At 37.3% G+C, this 25,918-nt stretch overlaps 4 protein-coding genes across 5 annotated transcripts in view; 3 read left to right on the plus strand and 1 right to left on the minus strand.

The window, feature by feature from the left end:
- LOC113067602 (zinc finger protein 239-like) overlaps nt 1–25,918 on the minus strand; it is a 262,749-nt gene that overhangs the window by 194,934 nt on the left and 41,897 nt on the right. The gene's annotated exons all lie outside the window — the stretch shown is intronic.
- micall1b.2 (MICAL like 1b, duplicate 2) lies at nt 4,225–12,932 on the plus strand. Of its 2 annotated transcripts, XM_026239724.1 has the most exons (15): nt 4,225–5,096; nt 5,736–5,784; nt 5,982–6,123; nt 6,199–6,266; nt 6,471–6,589; nt 6,921–7,683; nt 7,810–8,137; nt 8,908–9,062; nt 10,168–10,278; nt 11,721–11,847; nt 12,106–12,184; nt 12,259–12,332; nt 12,414–12,528; nt 12,612–12,658; nt 12,737–12,932. In XM_026239724.1, the coding sequence occupies exons 1-15, from the start codon at nt 4,954–4,956 to the stop codon at nt 12,859–12,861; spliced, it is 2,445 nt and encodes an 814-aa protein (XP_026095509.1). In that variant the 5' UTR covers nt 4,225–4,953; the 3' UTR covers nt 12,862–12,932. The 2 variants fall into 2 exon arrangements, with proteins under 2 accessions (XP_026095509.1, XP_026095508.1); XM_026239723.1 differs by having other exon boundaries at nt 4,227–5,096; nt 6,921–8,137.
- Nucleotides 15,839–20,386, plus strand: LOC113067393 (GTPase IMAP family member 8-like). The gene is made up of 3 exons (XM_026239782.1): nt 15,839–15,923; nt 17,085–17,648; nt 19,291–20,386. Exons 2-3 carry the CDS (start codon nt 17,105–17,107, stop codon nt 20,316–20,318), a joined length of 1,572 nt encoding a protein of 523 aa, XP_026095567.1. The 5' UTR covers nt 15,839–15,923; nt 17,085–17,104; the 3' UTR covers nt 20,319–20,386.
- LOC113067475 (DNA-directed RNA polymerases I, II, and III subunit RPABC2) lies at nt 22,425–25,611 on the plus strand. The gene is made up of 5 exons (XM_026239895.1): nt 22,425–22,588; nt 22,816–22,885; nt 24,235–24,365; nt 24,909–24,980; nt 25,263–25,611. The coding sequence occupies exons 1-5, from the start codon at nt 22,569–22,571 to the stop codon at nt 25,351–25,353; spliced, it is 384 nt and encodes a 127-aa protein (XP_026095680.1). The 5' UTR covers nt 22,425–22,568; the 3' UTR covers nt 25,354–25,611.

Here is a 25,918-nt window from a genome sequence, read left to right on the forward strand (position 1 = left end):
GTGTGACCATTAATCAAACTGCAAACATGCAAATGCACATTAAATTACTTCCAGAACCAGCAGTTACTGAAAATAACTGGATTGTTTCTCAGCAAAGCAATGAAACTTGATGACCAGAAACATGAATGGTCAAGTTACATTTAAAGTGAAACATCATGAACCAAAAAATGGCAGTTGTTTTATTTTTTTTTATTTTTTTGCTGAACTGACAGAGGAGTGTCATTTTAACTGACAGAGGAGTTGTTTGTACACCAGAAAAATGTCAGATGCCAATGCTTTGATGTTTAACTGACTACTGTAGGTCATTTATGTGCTGATCATCCAAATGTCCAATTCCTAGCCATTTTTAAGATACAATAGATTAATGTCAATTGTGCAAGTCTGTTGTTATTGGTTGATAGCTTGTGACAACATTGAAAGGAGAGAAGATAATTAAATTCTAGAAGAAGTGCAACTTTCTAAAAGGCTTTCATTAATTGCTATGAAATAATAATAGAGTATTCTGATATTTTCAGGTTTAATGTCACTTGGTGTGTGACTCAATACATTCAACACTGTTGTCTTTATTTAGACAATTGGGTGACAAACAGAGCTATATAACTTAAAATGTTGCAGTCTGTCAGTAATATAATGCAGGTGGATGGAAATCAAGGCTTTGAGAGTCTAAAAAACAAAACCAAATGAAACCCTGCAGATCGTGACAATACATTGATGTGTAAAGACACAAAACGATCGGTCTGTGCAAGAAACGGAACAGTATTTATGTGGTTGTTTTTTACCTCTGATTCAACCTCTGTCCTGAGACCTTTCTCACCAACAGTTGCCTGAAGAAATCATCTTAATCTTCATGCTTTATGGCAGATTGCAGACTTATAAGTGCATTACTGCCACCTATCTCTCAAATGGAGCATTGACACTCCTAATTGAGATTGTAGATAGAGTGTCAATGTGAACAACATGAGTTCACTGTGTTATAAATCTTCAAAGCTGTAACTACAAATAAGTATTAAGTATCCTCAATATTATAATAAAGTAAGCAGCACAAAGTTGAAAACAATATTATAACAAAATTAAAAAGAAAGACATGTGATGTGATAAATAAAAATGTATTTAACAATGTTGTTCACTTTATTTTGATGGTCCCTTTAGCACATTCTGTTGACTGTAAGTACCATTGCACCTACATATCTTCTGACTCTCACTAGAATACATTTCAGAAGTGTTTGAAACTGAGAAAAGTGTTTGTGGTTCCTGATCTGTCCAGGATGGGGAGCAGTGATTGTGCATTCATCTCACACGGTGAATGAATACGTGTGAAAAAATAAATGCTGTCATTAAAAACTTGTTAAATAAAGCAACTCCCCATTTATATAATTTCAAATAAACATTTAAAAAGTCAGAAAATATTTGCCTCATGTAAGGCCAACAGTCAAAGGTTTGATTCAGAAATAAGGCCATATAATTGAACTAAGTGTTCATACACTGAGAGAGTGTGTGAATCTGTCTGATCCAGGACCTCATGTGATCGTTCTGCTCCTCAAACATGAGCAGTGTCATCCAATGACATCCTACAGAAAATCATTCAGAAATGTGCAAACAGAGACTTCAATCTTCAGAGAAGATCTTCTGCAGATGTTTGAGGATATCGTGCAAATGAATTATGGATGTCACCTATTTTGTGCTGAATATGAAGATTCACAGTATTTCACAATGTAGGCACAAGAATAGAAAGATCCATCAGAAGAACAAGAAACCAGTTAGAGAGAACTTAAAACAAGGGACCAAAAAGTAGCTGGAAATGTATATGTGTGTATGAATAGATTAGACACTGTAAAAACTGAAATAAAACTCATGACTCAGTGTTGAATCTTAAAGTAGATCAGGTCTGTGTTTGTGGATGATGGCACAGAAAGCAAGTCCATCTGTGAATGAAGAGCTCATGTCTGTGATGAAAACATCAGAGTAACCTTCACAAACATCTCCACACCAGTCCTGAAGAGCATTCAGTGAACACATGACCAGACAAACAAACACTTATTTAGGAAATGTTTTCAGATAACATTGGGTCAGCTTTCCTCCAGACTTGTGCTGCTCCTCTGAGCTCTGGTAATACAGCGTTCATTGGCAGATGACAGAGAGAAGATGGCTCAAGTTGAAAGATCTGCTGAAAGATTTGCTTTCTTTTCATTTATTTCATTTCTAATGATGTACTAGTGATGTGACATCAGTAACACACAACATTTATCTTTGACTCTTAGTATTCATTGTGCATTCTGGTCTAAAATATGCATTCATAATTGCTGTTAAAAGAGTTAATCTGTTATTTTTATAACGTTGCCACATTGGGTCAAAAATATTATACACGTACTCGGTTATTTTACCTGGAAAGAAATAGTTAAATTTCTGTTTAAGTGTGTATGGGAAAATTTGTGTTTTAAGCCCTAATATACAGCAAAGGAGAAGTGCTCACTAACACAGTTTTAGACAAATTTGTGAACAATATTTGAGAGAAATAGGCCTCTTGTGTACATAGAAAAAGTCTTCGATCTTTGAGTTCAGCTCATGAAAAATGGGGGCAAAAACAAAAGTGTTGCGTTTATAATTTTGTTCAGCACAGGAGTATGTTCCAGGGTGAATAAAGTGGATGTTTTGTAATCGGTTTTCTTATTTTAGACAGTCTCCCAGAATCCTTGGCAGAGCACTTCTGATGATAGTGTCTCATGCAGGAGGATGGTTCTTCTGGGTAAAAGCGGTTCTGGGAAAAGTTAAGCTGGAACACAATACTGGGACAGTAGGTGTTTAAATCTACACCTGACACAAAATCAGAAACCAGTGAAGAGAAACACATCACTGTTTCAGGAAGAAAAACGTCTGTAGTTGATCCTCTTGTTTTCTTAGTTACTGAGATGAGCCCTGAAGAGTTAATGACAGAGATCATGAAGAGTGTTTATTTATCCAGTCCTGGACCTCATGTTCTTCTCATTGTGAGGATCACTGAACAGGAAGAGAAGATTCCTCAGATGTGGAGGAGGTGTTAAAGAGTATTTAGGCCATCAGAAATCCATGCAAAATGTGGATATTTTGTTGTTTGCAAGAAATTCATATGTCTGTTCTTGATGTAAGCTTTCATAATGAGGATTTTGATCTTTCATGTTTTATGTCATGAAATTTTATTATTTTATTATTTATTATTTTCCCCCACATTGTTGTTGTTATTTAGTTTGTTTGTTTTTGCCAATGTCAGACATGCTTGTGAAATCTCTTCCTCCTCCACATCTGACACCAACTGAAACACCAACACCAACTTTTTTTTCTGACATGTTTGTGTGTGTGTGTGTGTGTGTGTGTTATTCTGTATCTGACAGGTATTAAATACTTTCATAATGCCTAAAGTGTGTGAATGAATCTGTTTAAATGTGCTTTCTCAGCAAATGGGTGTGTAAAGCAACAATAAAAAACAAAACGATCAAATGTTGATTTGCACTACTGACAGGTTCAACGGTTCTGCCTCCACCTACAGTGAGCGTGCTCAAACATTGCACTGCAAGTCTTTTCTTTTCTTACAGATAATTGCTTGTGTCTCCTGGTGTGTGTGAAAACTTAATCCAGAAAACGTTCACATAGCACCACCCAGAATTCAAGGGTTTAATGAATACAGTTGAATTGTTTTGTAAATGTTTATGACAGTCTGTACTAGCTTCTGATTAGTGTTTATAAGCTTGCCTGATCTCAACATAAAGTAGTCTTAATAATAATTATAATTTTATATATATACATATATATATATAATAACATAATTTCAACTAGCAGTTTGAGACCAATGGAAAACCATGTGGTTTTTGTTAAGACTTTCTTAAGTTGCTGTTAGCCAAGTCATTTTTCTTTCAATATTTGGTCTCTCTTTATGCTGACTTTAAGAATGTGGCCAGTGTTTAATAAACAAATACAAAAAAAGAGAGGTGAATAGTTTATGCAACATTCAGAAAACATTCATTTAAATGCAGAGTGAACGTTCAATATGATTTACAGTGTATTAAATATAACCACAACTTTATTTTCGAGCTTGTCGACTTTGTGGCGGTACTGAGAAGCACACAAGACACTCGAGGTGAAATATCTTCCGTTAGAATTCAGCTTCATCAAAAGGTACCAAGTTTCACTTTCACTTTTGAGTCACGTGACGCTGTTTGTTTCCGGTAGATGACGCTGTGACTCCCGAGCTGCCTAACAAAGGATTGCTGCTCGAGCGTTACTGTCATATAATATAATATAACATATCATATAACATAATGCACAGTGTTGTTTTAAAACATCCTAAACCTAAATCTTTTGAATATATTTGTTTATTTGTCTGACAGTTTAAATATGTCTAATTTAATTTGCTCAATCCTTGAAACACTGCTGGCGCTGTGCTTGTGTGTGTGTGTGTGTGTGCGTGCGTGTGTAGGTGTGTGTGCGTGAGTGTTTTGCACACGCTCTGCTCTCTGTAGTTGTTCTCTCATCCACAGCCGCAGAGGAAATTCTCTTTCAGACTTTCAGACGCAGCGTGTTTGTGTTTAAATGAGTTTGTTTTCGGACGTGTTCGGGTGACGTGTTTTACGAGAATATGAACTCTTCTGCTGGATTAACAGTTTTTGGATCAGTGTTTGTTTGCTGCTGGTGTTTACTGTGATCGCCATCATCAGTCGGTTTGATCTAATCTAATGTTACCCGCGAGATTGACGGACCTATTGAAAACAGATGCGGATCCCGAAAGGGTTAACTTCTGATGGAGCTGTTTGTGCATTTATAAACCAGAAGATTTTGAAGCTGTGGGAAAGCAACGGAACTGGAAACCCATCTCTAGATCGCTGAACAGAGTCATGTTTGGTTTGATCTGTGTCTCGTGTTCTGTTCCGGTCTGAAGAGTCACTGAAGGAGCCTTTAACTGTTTGTTTGTTTGTTTGTCTGGTCATGTGTTCACTGAAAGCTCTTCAGGACTGGTGTGGAGATGTCTGTGAAGGTTACTCTGATGTTCTCATCACAGACATGAGCTCCTCCTTCACAGATGGACTTGCTTTCTGTGCCATCATCCACAAACACAGACCTGATCTACTGTAAGAGTCACTGAATACTGAAAAAATACATCTTCTCCTTCAAAAGGATAGCCTATGAAACAGAACTAGTTAAAGAGAGAAACTTGCATAAATTATCAACACATGGCTGTATTATCATAATATTATTATGAGTGATGCACATGAAAACAATACCTTTACCGTGGTATTCAATGGTAATCTTTCAGTATGGGATGTTTCTTGTACCATGGTATCACCTTTTTTAGGAATGCCAGCTGGTCACACTGGTGACACAGTTATTTTAGTTTCCCCCATTGTTAAATGTTAAAAACTAATGCCGTCAGCTTAATAAAACAATTTAAATTCCTGCGGTTTATGATATGCATAATGAAGTGATGACGAAATTATAACAAATTGTATACAATTTTATGAATGAGTGTAATTGATCATAAAAATATATTAAATATTAACATAGGTGCACATTTAAACATTCCACAGTCATAAATGTACATTGATTGATTGTTTGTTTGATTGATTCCTCTATAGCCCAGTTATTCAAATGTAAATATCTGTAGTGTTTTCTGGTCTGTTTAGAAATGTGTCTTCCGTGTCTTCTCCTATCCAGATGTGTTCTGCATGTATCTGATGAGTCTTCATCTCTCTGTTTGTTTCTCTCTGCAGAGATTTTCACTCCCTGTCCAAACACAACATCTACGAGAACATGCGTCTGGTGAGTTTTAAGTTCCTATTGTTAAAGAGATTGAAACATGGCATGTGAAATGGAGGAGTGTCTTCAGAAAAAAAAAACACTCAAAGACTTTCATTTATCCTTAGAAATTGTAAGAAACCATCTCAGGTTGTTGCTCCAGAGAAGCTCCCTGTTATTACCGTACCTGTGATCTCATGTACTTTCTTCCTCTTCATCAGGCGTTTGATGTTGCGGAGCGTGAGCTGGGAATTCCTGCTCTTTTAGATCCGGATGAGCTGGTGTCTGTGGAGAAGCCGGATCTACTGTCCATCATCACATATGTCTCTCAGCTCTACTGTTTCTTCAGAGGAAACTCTTACGGTACTGATCATGAGACACCATTGACTGTTAAAGATCACGCATGTTCATCATGATTCATCTGTATTTCATCATCAGTCGGTCAGAAGATTCCTGTGAACAAAGAATCCAGCACCACCAAAACACAAAAACAGACACCCACTCAGGTATCTATCTATCTATCTATCTATCTATCTATCTATCTATCTATCTATCTATCTATCTATCTATCTATCTATCTATCTATCTATCTATCTATCTATCTATCTATCTATGTGTTTTTGTCTGTTTGCCTGCCTGTCCTTTCGTCTGTCCAACTCTTCACCCATCGGTCTGTCTGGTAACTCATCACTCTGCTCTCATTCTCTCAGTTCTCATCAGACGTGGTCAGATCTTCAGATAAAAGTGTCTGTAGTGTCTGTCACACACGTGTTCATCTCATTCAGAGGGTTTTGGTGAAGGGACAACTGTATCACCGCTCCTGCTTCAGGTAAAACACACACACACACATTGTCACAAACACTGAACACACACACACTCTCTGAATACACACACGTTCGTTTCACTGTATTAGTGAAAACATTAGACATATAGACTTCCTTGACGTCCATTGATTTTATGTTAGATTAGTTATATTTTTATGGCCTAACCCAACCCCTAAAGATAACCATCACAGAAACCTTTAACTAGTGAGGACCAGTGTCAAATATTACAGTATATAACTGAGGACATTTGACCCTCACAGGTATAGCTTAACCTCTATATAATCATCTAAACCTCTCCCACACTCACTGTCCTGATCGTCTGCCGGTGTGTTTCAGATGCAGTCGCTGTCGTCGCTCTCTGCTGCCGATCTCTTTCACAGTGAACACTGAGACGGGTTCACTGCAGTGCAGTTATCCCTGCAAACCTGCTTCTGGTCACGACCGGCCCGCAGATCAATACTCACAGAACAACACCAGTGAGATGGACAGAGACAGGAGTGAGATGGACAGAGACAAGAGTGAGATGGACGGAGACAGGAGTGAGATGGACAGAGACAGGAGTGAGATGGACGGAGACAGGAGTGAGATGGACGGAGACAGGAGTGAGATGGACAGAGACAGGAGTGAGATGGACAGAGACAAGAGTGAGATGGACGGAGACAGGAGTGAGATGGACGGAGACAGGAGTGAGATGGACAGAGACAAGAGTGAGATGGACGGAGACAGGAGTGAGATGGACAGAGGCAGGAGTGAGATGGACAGAGACAGGAGTGAGACGGACAGATACAGGAGTGAAATGGATGGACAAAGGAGTGAGACGGACAGAGACATGAGTGAAATGGACGGACACAGGAGTGAGACAGATGGAGACAGAAGTGAGACGGACAGAGACAGGAGTGAAATGGATGGATACAGGGGTGAGACAGACAGAGACAATGAGACGGGTGATGACAGGATTGAGATGGACTTATACAGGAGTGAGACAGACAGAGACAGGAGTGAGACGGACAGAGACATGAGTGAGACAGACAGAGACAGGAGTGAAATGGATGGACAAAGGAGTGAGACGGACAGAGACATGAGTGAAATGGACGGACACATGAGTGAGACGGATGGAGACAGAAGTGAGACGGACAGAGACAGGAGTGAGACAGACAGAGACAGGAGTGAAATGGATGGACAAAGGAGTGAGACGGACAGAGACATGAGTGAAATGGACGGACACAGGAGTGAGACAGATGGAGACAGAAGTGAGACGGACAGAGACAGGAGTGAAATGGATGGACACAGGAGTGAGACGGACAGAGACAGGAGTGAAATGGATGGATACAGGGGTGAAACGGATGGAGGCAAGAGTGAGATAGATGGAGACTGGAGTGAGACGGACAGAGACTGGAGTGAGACAGATGAAGACAAAATGGATAATGGACGTTTATCCACCTCATTAGAGAGTGACATACAAGAACCTCCCAAACCTGCTCCCAGAAGGAGGGTGGAGCCTCAGGACCCTCTTCGCCCCACCCCCAGATCACCAGATCATCGCCCTGAAAACGGTTATAATCTTTATCTCTGTGTTACTATGCTACTTTTACTATTGCTACAGTGTAAACGTCATAAAACAGACTGTTTCGGTACATTCAACTTATGTGTTTCAGTAGTTGTTCAGTGATAATTAATGATTAATGCATTTATTTGAGTTCAAACAAACAGAAGCTTTTCTGTTCCGTCCCATTCATTCTCTTCCCAGCATGCACTGGACAATGCACAAATAATAGTGTTACATTGAGTGACTTCTTACCAGTTTTGCATACACTGTTGACAATAGTATTATCATCACTATTATCAAAGATTAGATGAGGTTTTTTTTTTGTGAGTGTTCATGTGCATAGGTCTGAAAACATGAAATACATAATGCTAAACAATTTATAACTATATAAAGTAATATCAGTACAAAACCATTTTTAGGTTAATATCACTCAATAGTTGTTAAAACAACATTCTTTAAATGAATCTAAATATATATTGGTACAGTAATGATAGCTTAATTAGATTTTCTTTTATGCATGTGGCTCTATATCAAGTGCTTCATCTTGTTTTTAATGTCTTGCTCAAATCAGTACTCACAAAACAAATACATTTTTCCTCATTTTATTCATTTGTTATTTCTGTTCCTGCTATATATAATGGTTTCATAAAGTATATTTAATTTTAAATTGGTGATTATTACAGTGATGGTTTCCCTTGATGTTTTACATTCAGTCATGAAATCAGTTGAAGTGCATGTTTTATTGTGTCTCGTGTGTTTTTCTCGTTCTGGTCTCAGTGTCGTCTCAGAGCACTGTCCGTAAGGAACATCCCTGGATGAAGCTGGTTGATCCTGGTCCTTGGTCTCATCTTCCTGCGGCTCCATCCTCTCATTCCCGCCACTGGCCCATGACCTTTAACCCCTTCCTGCAGGACAAGTCCAAGGATAAAGAGGTACTGAATAAGTTAGTTTCTGAAGAACTGACACAAACCAGCAGGTTTAGTCAACCAACACTGGGTTGGACTCTAGTTTAAGTTTGGCCTCCTCTATATTTAGCCTCCTCTGGTTTAGACGAGTCATGTGATCTCTAGGCTGGGAATAAGAGTTGCTGCTGTTAGCAGAGGTTTCAGTATCAGGTTTACCTGAGAAACACTGATTCACAGTCTTTGACTTAGTTACAAATTTTTATTTTTAACTACTTAAATTTTTAAAAAAGTGCATCTTTAAAAAAAAAAAAAAAAAAAAAAAACTTTATACACATCCAAAAATTGAACGCACAAAATTCAGGGATCCTCACATCTCTTGCAAAATGAAGCACTGCATTCAAAATATCACAAACATTTGCAAACACCTTTGCCATATTATTAATTCCTGTCAGATTTATGTGTGTTACATAGAGAACTGTGTGTTGTGTTCTGTAAAAAGTGTTTTATGAAATTGAAAACTGAGTCAAAGGCCAGAATTAGCTTATGGCCTTGTGATTTGGTGTGTGCTTCTGCTATTTGAGTGTCAACTTCAGAAACTGTGTGACAAGTAAATATTGTGTGTAAGCAGTTGAAAAAAAAAACAGCAAGCTTACTCAAAACGGACAAAATTTGTGCCACATGTGTGATTGTATAATCACAGAAGGTGAAGAACCTTAAACCTAATTCATCACTTAGTCGTGATGAGATCAGATCTGAGTTTAGAGCAGATTAGGCCTGAGTCTATAATTCAGACCAAGAACCAGGATCTCCACTTTAATGAACTGAAATAGAGAACAGAGTGCAGCTTTATTTCCCTTTCAGAGTCATGTGAACTCTCTCTAATGTTCAACCTGTGGTTGAAGCTGTTATCACTTGTCTCTAGTCGATGTGTGTGTGTGTGTGTGTGTGTGTGTGTGTGTGAGCGTCATTCAGTCAGAGAACCAGACAAACAAACATCTGACGCTCAAGAGTCACAGTTTGTGGTTGTGGGTTATTTTTCTCTTTGCAGACTCTCTTGTGTGTGTGTGTGTGTGTGTGTGTGTGTGTGTGTGTTTTAACATGAGACTGTCTCTCTGTTTTCCTCTTTGTCAAGAAAAACCCCACCAGCTGCGAAGCCTCAGTTGCACACAAAGCCTCATCTTCAGTTCCCAGCATGCACCAGGCTGTAGCTTCTGTTCATGGTTTTCCGCTAATAAAGAGGAAGGTGAGACACAGACTGTCTTTGTTGTGCTGCTGGAGTGAACAAAACTTCATATTAACAAAAAAAAAGAGGTTCATGTACAATACAAGATAATCTTAGAGGAAAAAAACCCTTAAAGGGTTAGTTCACCCAAAAATGAAAATTAGTCCATGTTTTACTCACCCTCAAGGCATCCTAGGTGTATATGACCTTCTTCTTTCAGATGAATCCAGTCAGAGTTATAATAAAAACCTTTTGATCTTTCAAGCTCTGTTGCTGCAGTCAGTGTGTGTAACATTGCTTCAGTCCAAAAGATTAGCCAATTTTATTTCACATCTTTTGGATTGAAGCAATGTAACACACACTGACTGCAGCAACAGAGCTTGAAAGATCAAAGACAGTTTTTATTATAACTCCGACTGGATTCATCTGAAAGAAGAAGGTCATATACATCTAGGATGCCTTGAGGGTGAATAAAATGCAGCCTAATTTTCATTTTTGGGTGAAGTAACCCTTTAAATTGAATTATTATATGAATTCATGCATTCTATTAGGTTTCAGTTTCAACAATGCATTTGTTGCTTTGTGTATATTCATATAAAAAAAAATCATAAATAGTTGTCCCTTCAATGTTAGATGTGGAAAGAGATTTGTGATGAATCATTTGCAGCGAGTGTTGCAGTTTAATTCAGTTGGAGTTTGTCCAAAAGTAAATGTGAACCTGGAGCACAAAACCAGTCGAACGTAGCATGTATCACCAATAACAGACAATGGGTCAAAATGATACATTTTTCCTTTATTCCAAAAATCATTAGGATATAAAGTAAAGATCATGTTCAGTGAAGATATCGGTTGCTTTATTTTACAGTACGTGTACTAACATGTACTTACAGTGTATTTATCTAAGAAAGTTCTGGTAATACAAGGTAACTACATGGGGTGAGGTTAGGTTTAGGGGTAGGTTCAGGGTTAGTACCTAGTTATTACATAGTTATTGTAATTACTATAATAAGTACATAGTATGTACATGAGGAACAGGACTGTAAAATAAAGTGATACCTTACATTTCTTAGCATAAATATATTAAAACAAATGTTTTATTGCTATGAACTTAATTTGAAAATCTTTAAAGGCGATTTCCTCAGTATTTAGATATTTTTCTTTGCACTCTCAGAAAATTACAGATTTTCAAATAGTTGAAAACACAATATTGTCCTATCATAAAAAAAAAACATATATCAACAGCAAATGTATTTATTAAGCTTTCAGATGATTCGTTTAAAAAAATCAACCCTCATGACTGGTTTTGTGGTCCAGGGTCACACATAATTTTGATATTAACATATATTAATAAAGCACAGGATCACAAACACAACACTTCTGCCTCTGAGCTTTGGGCTTGAATCTGCTTCTCTCTGTAAGCACCAGATGTTTGAGTGTGTGGATGACTGATGGATTGTGTTCAGGTGATCACAGACACGCGTGTGTCAGAGAAGCAGGTGTGTGTGGAGCAGAAGAAGCTGGAGGAGCGTCTGCTGGAGCTGGAGAGGAGAGGAGTGCAGCTGGAGACCGAGATGAGGAGATGCACCAATGGTAAGCAGATACGGTAAACACAAGTGATTTGTTAAACATTTACGTCATGATTACAACTTCATGTGTGGGGCACTTAGAATATCATTTTCTTGAACTAGAGGGTTAATTAAGAAAAGGTTACTTGAAAATGTAACTACAACTTTTTTTTCATATAAAAAACACATTAGTATTTAGTCTACTGTAAATTACTATAGTAGCTGCTAACAGATGCAGTAAACAGACAAGCTAACTGTGTGTGTGTGTGTGTGTGTGTGTCAGAGAATCTTCTTGTCGACTGGTTCCTTCTGGTTCATGAGAAGAGCATGTTAGTGCGCAGAGACACAGAGCTGGTGTATATGTGAGTACACACATCACACAGATACACCACATGACCAGCAGAATAATGTGTGTGTAACGTGTGTGTGCTCTCAGGGTGAAGCAGCAGCGTCTGGAGGATCAACAGGCCGATGTGGAGTTTGAGATCAGACGCCTCTTTAACAAACCAGGTAAGAACATCAGAGTTCACAGTGAATGAACCGATCTGAGTCCTGTAGCTGATTGTGAATGTGTGTGTGTGTGACTCTCAGAGCAGGACTGGAGCTCTGACGACAGACATCAGGAACATCTGCTGATGTCACGCCTGCTGTCAATCATCCAGCAGAGGAATGACATCATCAGCAGCCTGGATCAGGACAGGCAGAGGTCAGAGGTCACGTGGTCAGCAGTGGGAGGTCACATGATGACTGTGTGTTATTACTGATGGATGTGTTCTTGTTCTTCATCAGGGAGAAGGAGGAGGACACGATGCTGACCGCTGTGATCCAGAGGATGGGTGAGAAACTTTCTCTTTCTCTTTCTCTCTCACTGTGTGTGTAGTTTTACTGCTTCAACACTCTCCATCTCTCTCTAGAGATCCTGACGCAGACGGACACACAGCTGGACAAATGCAGCAGGAGCTTTAAACGCCTTCAGATGTTCAAGAAATCCAGCTGTAAGACTGAAAACACCAGCAGAAGAAAGAAGAAAAACAGCTGAAGAATGGAAAGAGCCTGTTCATTAAATAATGTTCAAAAATAGAAAATAAACCCAGCCATCTGGACAAACTGAACTGTGTATTTCGAGCTGTATATATACTGAGTTTATAAGTGTGTAGCATGGCCACATCTTAACAGTATTTATCATTTAGATCTACCATTTTCATACTTATTTATTAGCTAAGATGTCTTGAGCATTAGTTATTGCATGTGTCCCAGTCTAACCATGATCTCATCATTGCCAGTCCTCCATCTCTTTCTGTTGTCTCTCCTCGTGGGAAGAAAAACAAGCTTTTCCCAACTTTAAATCAGATGAACAGATTGCTTAGGGTTTGAGTCAATGTTTTGAAGCGCTGGTGACGCCTGCTGGTCAGAATAGAGTAAATGAAACTAAAACTCAGCCCAAGCTCAGTGAATTAATCTACAAATCATTAAATGGCATTAAATATGACGTTTCTGTAAAATGTTCCTTTTTTGGTGTGTTATTAGTCGGGCTTGAAAGTACATATCACTCTCATCTCTGTTTTATACATGCATTCATATTAAAAATGAACCTACCTTTATAAAACTGAACAAAGACGTGTTAAAACATCGGACAAAGTGTTTTCAGATCACATGATGCAGTGAAGCCTCATTTCCTAAAGTCACGTCACTTGCTGAGCTCTTGAACCACTGATCTGAAACAAAAGATTTGTAAATGTGTAGTGAATAACAATATAAACAGACATTTACATAATTTCACGCTTTGAGGGAAGCTGTGGTTCTTCGGGGCTGTGTGTGGAGACCAGGTTTTGTAACAACACCATTTCCACATCAGGTATAATCTAGGAGTCCTACGATCATTTCAGTATTCACTCACTTCCCCACTGGTCGTATGTGAATGACTGTCAAGGCTGTTAATAGATATATGCAGATTTTATAAAGAAAAAATATATTTTTTTATTGCATTAGAATAAGCTGTAGATTCTCGGGCATGATGCATTGCTGATTTTAAACCATTATGCTAATACAGCTAACTAAACACTGGACAACAGGGGTGGGGTAAATTGTAAAACATTTTTGCATCCTCTTGTATATAGACCTTAGAACTTTCATTTTGTTTATTTGGAGTTTTTTTTGGCAGCTCAAGAAAGTGTGTTATTGTTTTGTATTGTTCTTAAAGATTGTCTCAATAAACCTGTTTCTGAATCACTTCATTGTGTGGCTGCTGTGTTTGCTTCTTTTGTACAACTGTTACAACTTACCCCAGTATGTGTTACAACACACCTGCAGATTGTAAGGCACTCCATGTACTTAAAATCAACTTATTAAGATGCTGAAACAAAAACTGTTACAACACATCCTGGTCTTCTTTATTTGGGTTAATGTTTGGCATCTATATCACACACACAAACACACAAAGAAATGTCTGACTTCTTTCAAACTGCACCAGACAGTCAGGTATACAAAACCTTAAAGCCTGTGCAGACATGTCAGTGTTTGTTTTCCTCGGTGAGATTATATTTTCATTTCACCAGTTAGCGTGCATGTCTCCTAATGACAAAATCTGTAATTCACATCTGAGTTTCTGCATAACAATATAGTACAAGTACATCACATTGAAGTCTATTTTACTATCTGCATTAATATCTGCAAGATGTAGCCTTTAAGATGATTTAGAAAGTAAGCTATGTAAAACTGAAATCTTGCAGACGTCTGTCGGATGTTTGCAGATACTTTCCAGATCAAGTGATCTTTAACAGATATCTCACTGTCTGGATCATACATAGTTCCTTGTTTTTTTTTTTTTGTTTGTTTTTTTTTTTTTTACATTTAATCATTTAGCAGACTCTTTCATCCAAAGTGACTTACAAATGGGAACAATGGAAGCAATCAGACCAACAAGAGAACAACAACAGTATACAAGTGCCATGACAAGGCTAGCCCAGAACACGAAGCAAGGTTTTTTTAAATAATTTTTTTAGAACATGATCCAATTTTTACTTTACTAAACCTTAACAAGTTTGGAAGTTTTCTTTCAAAAGCCTCTTTTTGCACATCAGTATATGTCATTCTCTCTGTGCAATGCATATTTTTCAGTCTTTGGCTGGAATGATGTTCATGTTATTTGAAATTCAGAAGACTTCAGTGTTCAGGTTTTACTATAATTTGAATATAACATGCAGATTTGTTACACTGATCTTACACATTGTTCAAATGTGCACATTAATTTATCATAATTAAAAAATGTAACTATTAAAGTCTTAGGGGGTATTTTAAGTAAATATAGTAGTCTAAAGAATTTCAATAACAATTCATGATGGTTGTTAAGTCTAAAGTAAAAGTTAGTAAACCCTGTGTTTCTTTGTTTATAAGTCAGGGATGACTAAACCTGGTCCTGGATTGGAGCTGAACTCTACAGGGATGTAGATCTCCAGGAACAGGGTAAGGCACCCCTGTTAGAATGGCACCACAAGCAGTTTTCTAAAAGAAACGTGTTTGTAGTAACTGGATAATTAAGCATAAAAAAGATCATGATCTACTATATGAAAAGATTGCCTTAAATCACATACAAATATAAAAGTTCATCATGCTGTTCCTGAGATAGCGTTCACTATTTTTTAATTGTGTGCTCGGTCTACGAGACAGGCCTATGCGCTGAAGTGGATCCTGTTGTTCAAATGGTGGATATGGATAAATACATGACAGGCATGTGGAGTGTTGCCCAGAACATAGCCATACTCCCAACACTAACTATATAATAAATACATTGTAATAAATATACTTGACAAAATTGGTCCTGATTCAAGTAACCGAGAGGTTAGTCAGTCTGATATAATCTGCTGTATAATCAAATAATCTGACAGGCAGAGACATCACATTGCAGAAGATCTCAATTCATTCCTCAGCTCCTCCATCAGCCTTCAAAGCATGCAAGTCATCACCACATGGTACATTTTATCACAGAGAAAAATGTAAATACCATGAGATGGAGCCTCAAAATATCTTCCTGTTGAAAAACAAAGACTCTTTTAGTCTGGAAAAGAGAAGGTTCATCAGGATCAGCTGTAAAAGGAAAAAAAGGTAATTGTCACGTTTTATTTCACAATCTCAGATTTTTTATTGATCAGAGTACAGTTCCACAGCTGTGGAAAACTATTCTTATTTAACGCTCAGAGAGAGATTGAGTACTCATTGTCTATTATCGTACTTACTGTGTTTATCCACTTACACGTTAAAAATAATTAAGGTGTTTAAACCAGACGAGGTTAAGAACGAATTCATGTGCATGTGTCAACCTAAATAAAGTAGAAGTCACAATAAATTTCTTTAAAACTTTTAGCAAATATATTCATGATAAGAATTTTTTTTTTTCACTTATATTAAGTTATAAGGTGTGAGTTATATTAATGAACTACATGTACTTACTATTTGATCAGGATTAGGATTAGGTTTAGGATTACTTACATTTTATTATGAATAATTAGCATGTGTAACAAGGACAACTACAAATAAGGTGTTACCGAAAAAGATCACTTTGACTTTCTGATATGTCGTTTCACTAACCTCCGGCTGATTAAAGAACAGCAGAAAACTTTCATTTGGACTTCAGGAGCTTGACAGAAACACTCAGGTTTGACCTCACTGCTTCATATGATGCATTTTAAAATTGTTTTCAATTGTTCATTGACTGGATATGTTATAATAAGACAGAAAAAATCAGGAAATACTAAATTTGTCATGACAGTAGTGATAGAGTAAAACTTGACTGAATATTACTGTGAAGTATTTAATTTAAGTATAATGATATAATACAACTGTATTCAGGAAATATATGCTGTACATGTATTATTGATGGCCTTAAGGTGACATTTAATCTTACTAGTAAAGCTAATGACAGTAAGACATATGTAAATACGTAAAACAATAAGACAAAAAGGGAGTTGCATAAAATAGCTAAAAAAAACAACAACCTCAAGACCTGGTTTGCAGCACCATTTCCAGGTGTTATGAAGTACATTATGAAAACACACTTTGATAAAATATTTAACATCATATCAACATTTATGGATTCATAAAGATTTGGTGCTCATTGCTTGTCATTGGTAGTCATTGCTAGTTAGGGCAAAACATTAAAGTATTTCAAGAAAAGAGAGAGAGAGAGAGAAATTATTAAATGGAATATAAACATAAATACCTAATTAAATTAGTCTTTGGTGTCTCATTCTGTTTTTTCCTATTTAGTTGGAGGCCACACAACACAAATGGAAACTAAAGCATATCTAAACTTGATTTTACTGGGGACGAAAGGTGCTGGAAAGAGTATGTCGGGAAACACAATACTGGGACGAAACGCTTTCCTATTAAAGAGCAGACCTGATAGCACTGTTGAGTCTGGGACTGTTGATGGGTTTCCAGTCAATGTTTATGACACAACAGGATTCTGTGACCCAGAGCTGAGCGAAGATGAGGTTTTTCAGAAATGTGAATCAGGTCACTGTGTGTTTCTGATGGTCATCAAAGCTGATCGTTTCACTGAAGAAGAGAGAAAAACTGTGGAGAAGATGGAGAAGCTGCTGGGAGAAGAACGCCTGAATAAAACCTGGATCCTCTTCACCAGAGGAGACGCACTGGAGGATCAAAACATGACAATACAAGAATTGCTTGATAGAAATAGAGGGTTGAAGACACTTGTTAAGAAATATGATCAGAGATACCATGTGTTCAACAACAACAAGAGGAGAGGAGCAAGTGACCAGGCTCGATTACTGCTGATAAACATTCTCCAGAGATCTTTGGGGTTAAGCGGTGAGGGTTTTAAAAGATCATATGGTCCTAATGAAAAGTTTTTGGTAACAAACTGTGGTAGTAAAGTTGTGTCAAAGTCTATTACAAATTATTTATTAGGTATTAATTCACTACTTGCAACTTTTTTGCTGATTGACATCTCATTTCATCACTCTTGAAGACGTATAACATTGTCAGGCTTTTATTTGTGCCTAAAGACTAAATTAATGGATCTGCATACTGTTTTTTACACTCCTGATGCTGTGAAATTCAACTCTTTTCCTGAAACAATCAGAGAAAACCATCAAAGTTTTAAAGGGATCATATGATGCTAAAAAGAACATTATTTGGTGTAATTGGTATAATGCAATGCATTCGTGCGGTTTAAGGTTTAAAAAGCACATTCGTTTCCACATAATGTACATTATTACTTCTCCTCTATGCCCCGCCTTTCTGAAACTAATTTTTTTAAACTTTATGATTTTTACAAAGCTCATCATTCTGAAAAGTGAGGTGTGCTCTGATTGGCCAGCTATCCAGTGTGTTGTGATTGGCTGAATACCAACAAAAATGTTGACATGCTCCCTTAACATATTGTGATGCTGTGTGTCCCTGACAAGACGAGACAAAACCAATAAACTCATTGCAAACTAGGCATCTGTTGCTTCCAGTGGGGACTTAAGTACTGATTATAATGACTTGTACTGTCTTTTTATGTGTTGAGTTCTGTGTAAACAAAACCATTTCTGCATTTTTGATCTGAGAAATAACAAACAACAAGCTCTACACTGCTCAAAACTCACATTTGAATCATCAGTGGCAAATCCTTTAAAAATGTAAATGTACTTACAGGCTGTGAGTCAGAAGCACCAGACTGTCCTTGGAAAGTTGGAAATGGCCCACTTTACAGAAACAGCCTTTGTGCCACAGACACATTGTACCAGGATCAGGAAACAGTCCTCTGTAAAGTGGCCAGCACATATCTGAATATTTGGGTTTAACTATTCAGAACAGTGTTGTAAATACACCTTAACCACTGATGTCTAGTTGTGTCCTCTTTTGGGAGAACAAACAAAGTAGTTTCACAACTAAACAGCATCTTCACAACATGGCAGCGGCGGCAACAGAGAGAGTAAAAGTTGTGCCTTCTTTCTTTGCGTGAACATTTGGGCTGTGTTATGTAAAACTTCCCCATCATGACGTAGACATGTGGGGTGCGTTAGAACAAGCAGTTTTTAGGAGAGTGTGTCTGACTGTTCAATCTGAGACTTTAGTCTCTGTAACTTCACAGATCTTCTTCATGCACAATAAGCTTGTAACACTCCAAAGAGAGAGGAAAAATTACAATTACATCATATGATCCCTTTACAAGGCTTTATTTCTCAATCTCTACACACACGCATAAATAAAAAAGTAAACATTAAAATTTACAGCAAACACTAACCCATGACATAGCCATCACAAAGAAGACACAATCTTCTGATTTCAAGCAGTGAAACATCAGTCCTTTCAGATGTGATCTGTGTGTGCTGGTGGTTTAATGCTGGTTGATCTATGCATCTCACTAAGACACGTTTCCTCAGGATCTTCCTAGAGGAGTGCCCTGTGTGTAACATGATGAGCATCTAAACTCTCACTTACATCTGTTTTGTGTTTGATACAGCATTAGAAGGAGGGAGACTGACCAGAGTGATTCCTGACAGAGCAAACAGAGCAGATGCTGAACAGACTCCTGCTGTCTGTCTCGAGTCCAGGAGGATTGTTCTTCTGGGTCAAACTGGAGTTGGGAAAAGTGCAGCTGGAAACACAATACTGGGACAGAAAGTGTTCAGATCTGCATTGAGAATGAAAGCAGTAACCACTGAATGTTCAGAAGCACACGCCACTGTTTCAGGCAGATCTGTGTCTGTAGTTGATACTCCTGGATTCTTTGATACAGAGATGAGGCCTGGAAATTTAGGGATGGAAATAGGGAGAAGTGTTTATTTATCCAGTCCTGGACCTCATGCTTTTCTCATTGCGTTTGCTGTGAATATGAGGATCACTGAGCAGGAGCAGCAGATTCCTCAGCAGATTGAGATGATGTTTGGTGAAGAAGTGTTAAAATACTCCATCATTGTCTTCACTCGTGGAGATCTGCTGGAAGAAGAGCCCCTCGAGACACTCATTGAGGAGAACTGTAGATTAAGACATCTACTTCAGCAGTGTGGAGGCAGATATCACGTCTTCAACAACAGAGATCTGAATAACAGAGAGCAGGTGGATGATCTTCTGCAGAAGATTGACTCAATGATAGAGCAGAACGGAGGAGAACACTACAGTAATCTGATGTTTGAAGACGCTCAGAGATACAGACGAGAAGAAGAAGAGAGGAAGCTGAGAGAAGAAGAGGAACACAGTGAAAACACTGAATTTGCACAATTCTTTACCAAGTATGGACATCATTTGCGTATGTCAGCTTTTGCAGTGGGTAGATATGAGCTTCTTGGAGATGTTATTTCAGCATGTGTTGTGGGAGTTTGTCATGACCGTGTTCATGTCCAGACCAACCTGCGTGTGATGCTTCAACAGATCAACCACACATCTGTGCTGTTCTACACTCTTTCACTTGTATTCTTTATTTATTCATTCATTCATTCAGTTATAATAATTCATCATATAATCAGTTTATTATTCCATTCAATCATATAATAATTTATAATGATCATTTAATCCATTTATATACTGATTCATACACTCATTAATCATTCAGACATTTACTCAACCATTGCCACATTTCAAAATTGTTACTTTTGCTGTATTTCATTTTTATATTAATACTTTAAGTATTACAACATCATTATTGGAAATTGTTTGTTTACATTTGAATTTTTTAATTTAGTGCAATATTTTGTCATTGCAGCATTTTATTGTTATTTTCACTAGCAACTGCAATTTAATTCACATTGTATACACTGTTATCCCAGTGGTCACTATTGTGACCATCCACATGTTCACTCATCCTATGACCACGCTAAACAAAACTGAATATATTAATACTAGACACCCTAAAGATCACGTGTACCAGAAATCTTCATCATATATTTAGTTTTGGATCTTTGATGCAGTCATCATCTTCTCAAGGTGCAAACAGGAAGTAAACTGCTCTGGTCATGTGACAATATCCACTAATCACGTGAAACTGCACATAATTAATTGAGACTTTTTACTTTTTCATATTTGCAGGAAGTGCACTAACACATCATTCAGTAAGGGTTATAGAGCTTTATAAATGAAAACCTTTTTTACAGTCACTATTGTGACCGGTGGGGTGAAACGGGTTAATTTTTAGAAATAATACATTTTTTTTATTCATTACATTAATTTATAAATGAATAAGGTTAAAAAAAGAACAGTTTTCATTTAAAATAGAAATCATTCATTCATTATTTTTGTGCTAGATAAATGATAATGATACTTATTATCTACAATTTTCATAGTCATGAAAATAAAGAAAACTCTTTGAATGAGAAGGTGTGTCCAAACTTTTGGTCTGTACTGTATATATATATATATATATATATACATAAATACAGATAATATAATATTCTAAGTTTAGAAGTTTTTATGCTTAGTGGACATTTTATTCGGAGTGTAATTTCCATGCATGTAGAGATACCTGTGTGTTTTCAAGTTTGACAGATGCTGACAGATTTATAACATCTACTTAATAATAAACACCCATACTTTTTTAGCCTTTTAATTTATTTTATAGAAATATTTTCACTCAGAAATTGCTAAACTTCCTTAACTATTTCAAAGAACTAACAATTAACGAAACAAGTGAAATATAGCTGCAAGGAGCAATTGTGGTGCCAAGTACAACCGATCATCAGTCCAAGTGCAACAATGAGCAAGCGATGCCAATTTAAAATGATTTTAGTCAAAATGGAAGAAAAATAAAGGGTATAAATACAATAACTTACAGAAACAGATAGACTCGTGAAGTGAAACATCAACAGAAGCATGACTGACAGCGAATGTTTAAACACCTGTATACCCTTTTATTTAGAAATACTCAAGTACAGTGAAATGTGGAAACTTTAAGACTTACTTTAAGAACATTTTAAGTAGATATTAGATTAGACATTTGAATAAATCTTGTCTATCGTTAATCTCACAAAAGGACAGACACATTTCTCTTGTAGTAATTGTCCTTCATATGTTTTTATGATCTACATTTATTCATTTAGTAGATGGTCATACTGTACCTGAAGAGACTCTATACAACAATCTCACCTGCATACGTCCACATCTTTGAATATAACGTAGTTTTATTTTAAAGCTGTTTTACTGATGTTCATATTCATTAATATACTCATCTCTCAGTCTCAGCTCTGTTTTCTCTGCTGGACATGTTGATATTCTGTTCTTCATCTTGTCTGACTCCTGACATCTGTCTCTTCATCATCATGTCAGACACAACACTGACTGGATACACTGACACTGACTTTGAATTTGAAATATCATTCATTTAGATTAGATTGCTATTAAACATGTAACTTTTAACATTAAGATTAAGTGAACATTGGATAAATAATTTCACGCTGATGCGAATCCCTTTTGTAGCTAACTGATGCCATCTGCTGGTTAAGACTCTAAATGCAGAAAGCGCAACAAAAATATATATATTTATGTTTTACAAAACGAATGCAAGCGTTTATTTTATGTATTAACTTACTGAACGTTACTTACTTGTCCTAATAACTTGCGTTTGTTTGGGGCACGTCAGTGTTGTTGCTCGTGTTTCTGCACGGACTGTGAAAACTGCAGCACCGCCGGAAGTTCACTCCACGCTTCCACTCGTCCTGCAGTCGATCTTCCGCGAGACGATAACAATACACTGGAGTTATCTACGGATTTAACTATTAAATCGTTTTTACGACACGCGACACCATAATAATGTCCGACAACGAAGACAAGTGAGTTCTGAATGCGTCTGTCACGGTTTTTATAAGATGTTCACTGTCGTTTAAAGTCAGCGAGTGTGTAAACAACACGATGAGTTCATTAGAAACCTGTAAAGAATAAACGATATATTTTAAATTTTACAAGATACATGTTTATGCGCTTTCATGTCTGGACTGAATGTCGTGAGCTCAAGCCTGTGTCTGGTTTATCTCATGGTCGTGTGTTTTGTTGTTCTCAGTTTTGACGACGGAGATTTCGATGATGTTGAAGATGAAGAGGCTCTGGATGATCTGGAGAACGCGGAAGATGTGAGAACAGTGTTTTCTGACAGGTGCACGTGATTTCACCATATACAGCTGTGTTCCCGGATCAACATCCCATCAACCAATCAATCTCTTCAGGGAACATCTGTTTTAGGCTTACACTCAGGGTTAGGTGCTCCTACAGTCTTGTTAATCAGCTATCATTTCCCTCTGGTTTTAGGAATACATTATGGGTAGGTTTAGGGATAGGGTTAAGTCTGGATTCAGGATAAGTCAGTGATGTTGATCCAGGAACATGTCTGTCTTTGTAAAATCACAGCAACTGTTCTGACAAACAATCATTGACTAATATAGATCAGAAGGTTTTTCTGTATTAAATGAAGCTTGTTGGGACCAGACATGTTTGCTTGCATTGCCACACTATGAGTGATTGTTGTATCACATGTGTGAAATGTCCAAGTATCGTACGAGAAGTTAAAAATTATCGTATTTGGAAGAAAATTACCGTACATGAGTCAAAAGACTTATTTTTCCTTTTTAAATCAACAACATTTTGACACGACATGCAAATTACCACAATAGATAACAAGGCGTATTGTTGGACGGAAGCAGTGCAACAAAATACTATCCCATTATTTTCAGTCACTTTCTGCTTTGCAGTGCATATAAAAACATATTAAAATTATTTTGCTCTGTTGCGTTCAGTGTAGAAGGAATTTAGCTGTTTCTGCGTGGTGCAGTTAACTCCACATCTCATTGGAAGACTGCGTGTTGCCAGACCACAACATCGTGCTCGTTTGCTTTAAAGCAGGGCAACATCCTCTGAGGTGCACACGAACACATTTAGAGGGTCTGTAATGAGCCGATTTCGTGTATGAGTAAAGAAGAGCCCTATGACTGCAACTGCCTTCAATTAAATCTTCATAAAAATCTGAAATTACCGTACATTAGAGGATCTTTTTCATTATTGATCGTACAGAGGTAAAGATTATCGTACGTCTAGCAACACTGCATGTGAGTTTAAGTACTTTTGATGAAAATAAGGCAGTTATAGTGTTTCAAGCTCAGAATCCCAAACCCACTTGAGTACTTTAGGTGCATGTTTTAGATCCATGAGATTTTGTTTCTATTTTTTGACATTGTTAGTGTCAATTAAATCAATTAATACCCCTAGCATTCTTTATTGTAATGCAGAATATTGTATAATAAGAATCTTTTTACATCTGGTAAGTATTTGTATTGAATGTAATTTAGTCTCGGTCGTTTCTCAGCTCATAATCTCAGTTACGGTTTGATTGTGCATCAGTGTCAAGACTCTCCTGACAGTCTTATGTGTCCGTCTCTCTCTCTCTCTCTCTGTGTGTGTGTGTCTCTCTCTCTCTGTGTGTGTGCAGGAGGATCAGGAGAACGTCCAGATCCTGCCGGCAGGTGAAGGACAGCAGGCCAATCAGAAGAGGATCACCACTCCATACATGACTAAATACGAGCGAGCGCGAGTGCTGGGAACACGGGCACTACAGATCGCGTGAGTGACCTCTGACCCTTCTAACACCACATACACATCAGTTCTGAAGCAAACACTAGCGTATACACAGCGGAGTGCGTAGCCTTTCAGAGTAAGCTCTGTTTGATAGCACTGACACACACACACACACACACACACACCAGAGTGTTTCATCCCTGTCTAGTGTCTGTGCTGTCTCTCTCTTGATATCACGACTGATGAAATGTCTCTAAACCGTTTTTATTATTATTATTATTATTAATATACTAATACAGTATTTATTAATGTTTTCAGGTTTAGTTTTATTTAACAATAAAAACATGAACTTTATATCTTTGTATCATTTATCAGAACAATAGACATTTATTAACATTTCTGTAAATGTGCCAGTATTCAAAATATTTTAATATATATTAATGCCTTAGTCCCGTAAAGCAGTTTAGAGCTGGACGATAACACTGTTTATTTGAAGATATATGAAGTATCAGGCAGTTGAGATTTGCAAACTAATAAATGGTCGTAATGCTGCAGTAATCATCAGTGATATCACTTCCTGTGTGACAGGATGTGTGCGCCGGTGATGGTGGAGCTGGAAGGAGAGACGGATCCATTGCAGATCGCCATGAAAGAGCTCAAGTATGACAAAACACGCTATTAGATTACTGATATAATAAAGTTTCATTAATTATTCATGATTTACTTATTTAGGTGATTACAGACATTTAAATACCTGTATGCTCTTAATAAAAACTATAATTTTCTATGGGGAAAATATATATTTTATTTTACTTCTTGATTTAGATTTTAGAGTAAAATGATATTAACAGTGTATGGACAAAAGAACTGACACATTCTCAGAATTAGTGTTTTTGTGTGTGGTATGTTTTAATGTTGTGTGTGTGTGTGTGTGTTGATCAGGAGCAGGAAGATCCCCATCATCATCCGTCGGTATCTGCCGGATGGGAGTTATGAGGACTGGGGCTGCGACGAGCTCATCATTACTGACTGAGAATCTCTCTCTCTCACACACACACACACACACTCAGATGTGTGTGTCACTGCAGTGTTTACAGCACAGATCTCATGTCTTCTGCTCTGGAGTGTTATACTTCACCCAGCAGTACATGTGTGTGTCCGCAGGAGGGCAGCAGAAATACACGACTAACACCCAGTGCACTGAGGAAGAGCCCACTCTCAATTTCATTTGATTTCATCTTCATTCCTTTGTTTTATTCAGGAAATATTAAAATCTTTTTGTAGAAAATTATACGATGTGCTCTTTTATTTTCTCATTATTGTGGTGAAACAATGTGACATTATCTGTAGATTCACACTGAATGTGTTTAACAGTTTATACTAAATGCTTGCAGGTTAAAACTGTTGATTACCACTAAATAAAAATAATTAAATTTACAGCTGTTCATTACAATAGTTTGTAAAAATGGCAGGGCTAAAATTTTGAATTAATTGTATTGTTTTTGAATAATGCTCATAAAGTGGTGGAAACTGCAATGATGTAGCATATATATAAATAAATTCTTGAAAGTTATGTCTGCTAAAGTTCGCGCCATGAA

This window comes from Carassius auratus, linkage group LG28B (genome assembly GCF_003368295.1).
Source record: "Carassius auratus strain Wakin linkage group LG28B, ASM336829v1, whole genome shotgun sequence".
NCBI classification, from domain to species: Eukaryota; Metazoa; Chordata; class Actinopteri; order Cypriniformes; family Cyprinidae; genus Carassius; species Carassius auratus.

Coding starts and splice junctions, on each gene's coding strand:
- micall1b.2 (XM_026239723.1), top strand. CDS start 4,954: ATGTGTTCACTGAAAGCTCTTCAGGACTGGTGTGGAGATGTCTGTGAA. Junction 6,267..6,470: donor AAAAACAGACACCCACTCAG/GTATCTATCTAT, acceptor TCATTCTCTCAG/TTCTCATCAGACGTGGTCAG. Junction 12,333..12,413: donor ACGCCTCTTTAACAAACCAG/GTAAGAACATCA, acceptor TGTGACTCTCAG/AGCAGGACTGGAGCTCTGAC.
- LOC113067393 (XM_026239782.1), top strand. CDS start 17,105: ATGGAAACTAAAGCATATCTAAACTTGATTTTACTGGGGACGAAAGGT. Junction 17,649..19,290: donor GAGATCTTTGGGGTTAAGCG/GTGAGGGTTTTA, acceptor TGTTTGATACAG/CATTAGAAGGAGGGAGACTG.
- LOC113067475 (XM_026239895.1), top strand. CDS start 22,569: ATGTCCGACAACGAAGACAA. Junction 22,886..24,234: donor ATCTGGAGAACGCGGAAGAT/GTGAGAACAGTG, acceptor GTGTGTGTGCAG/GAGGATCAGGAGAACGTCCA. Junction 24,981..25,262: donor ATCGCCATGAAAGAGCTCAA/GTATGACAAAAC, acceptor TGTGTTGATCAG/GAGCAGGAAGATCCCCATCA.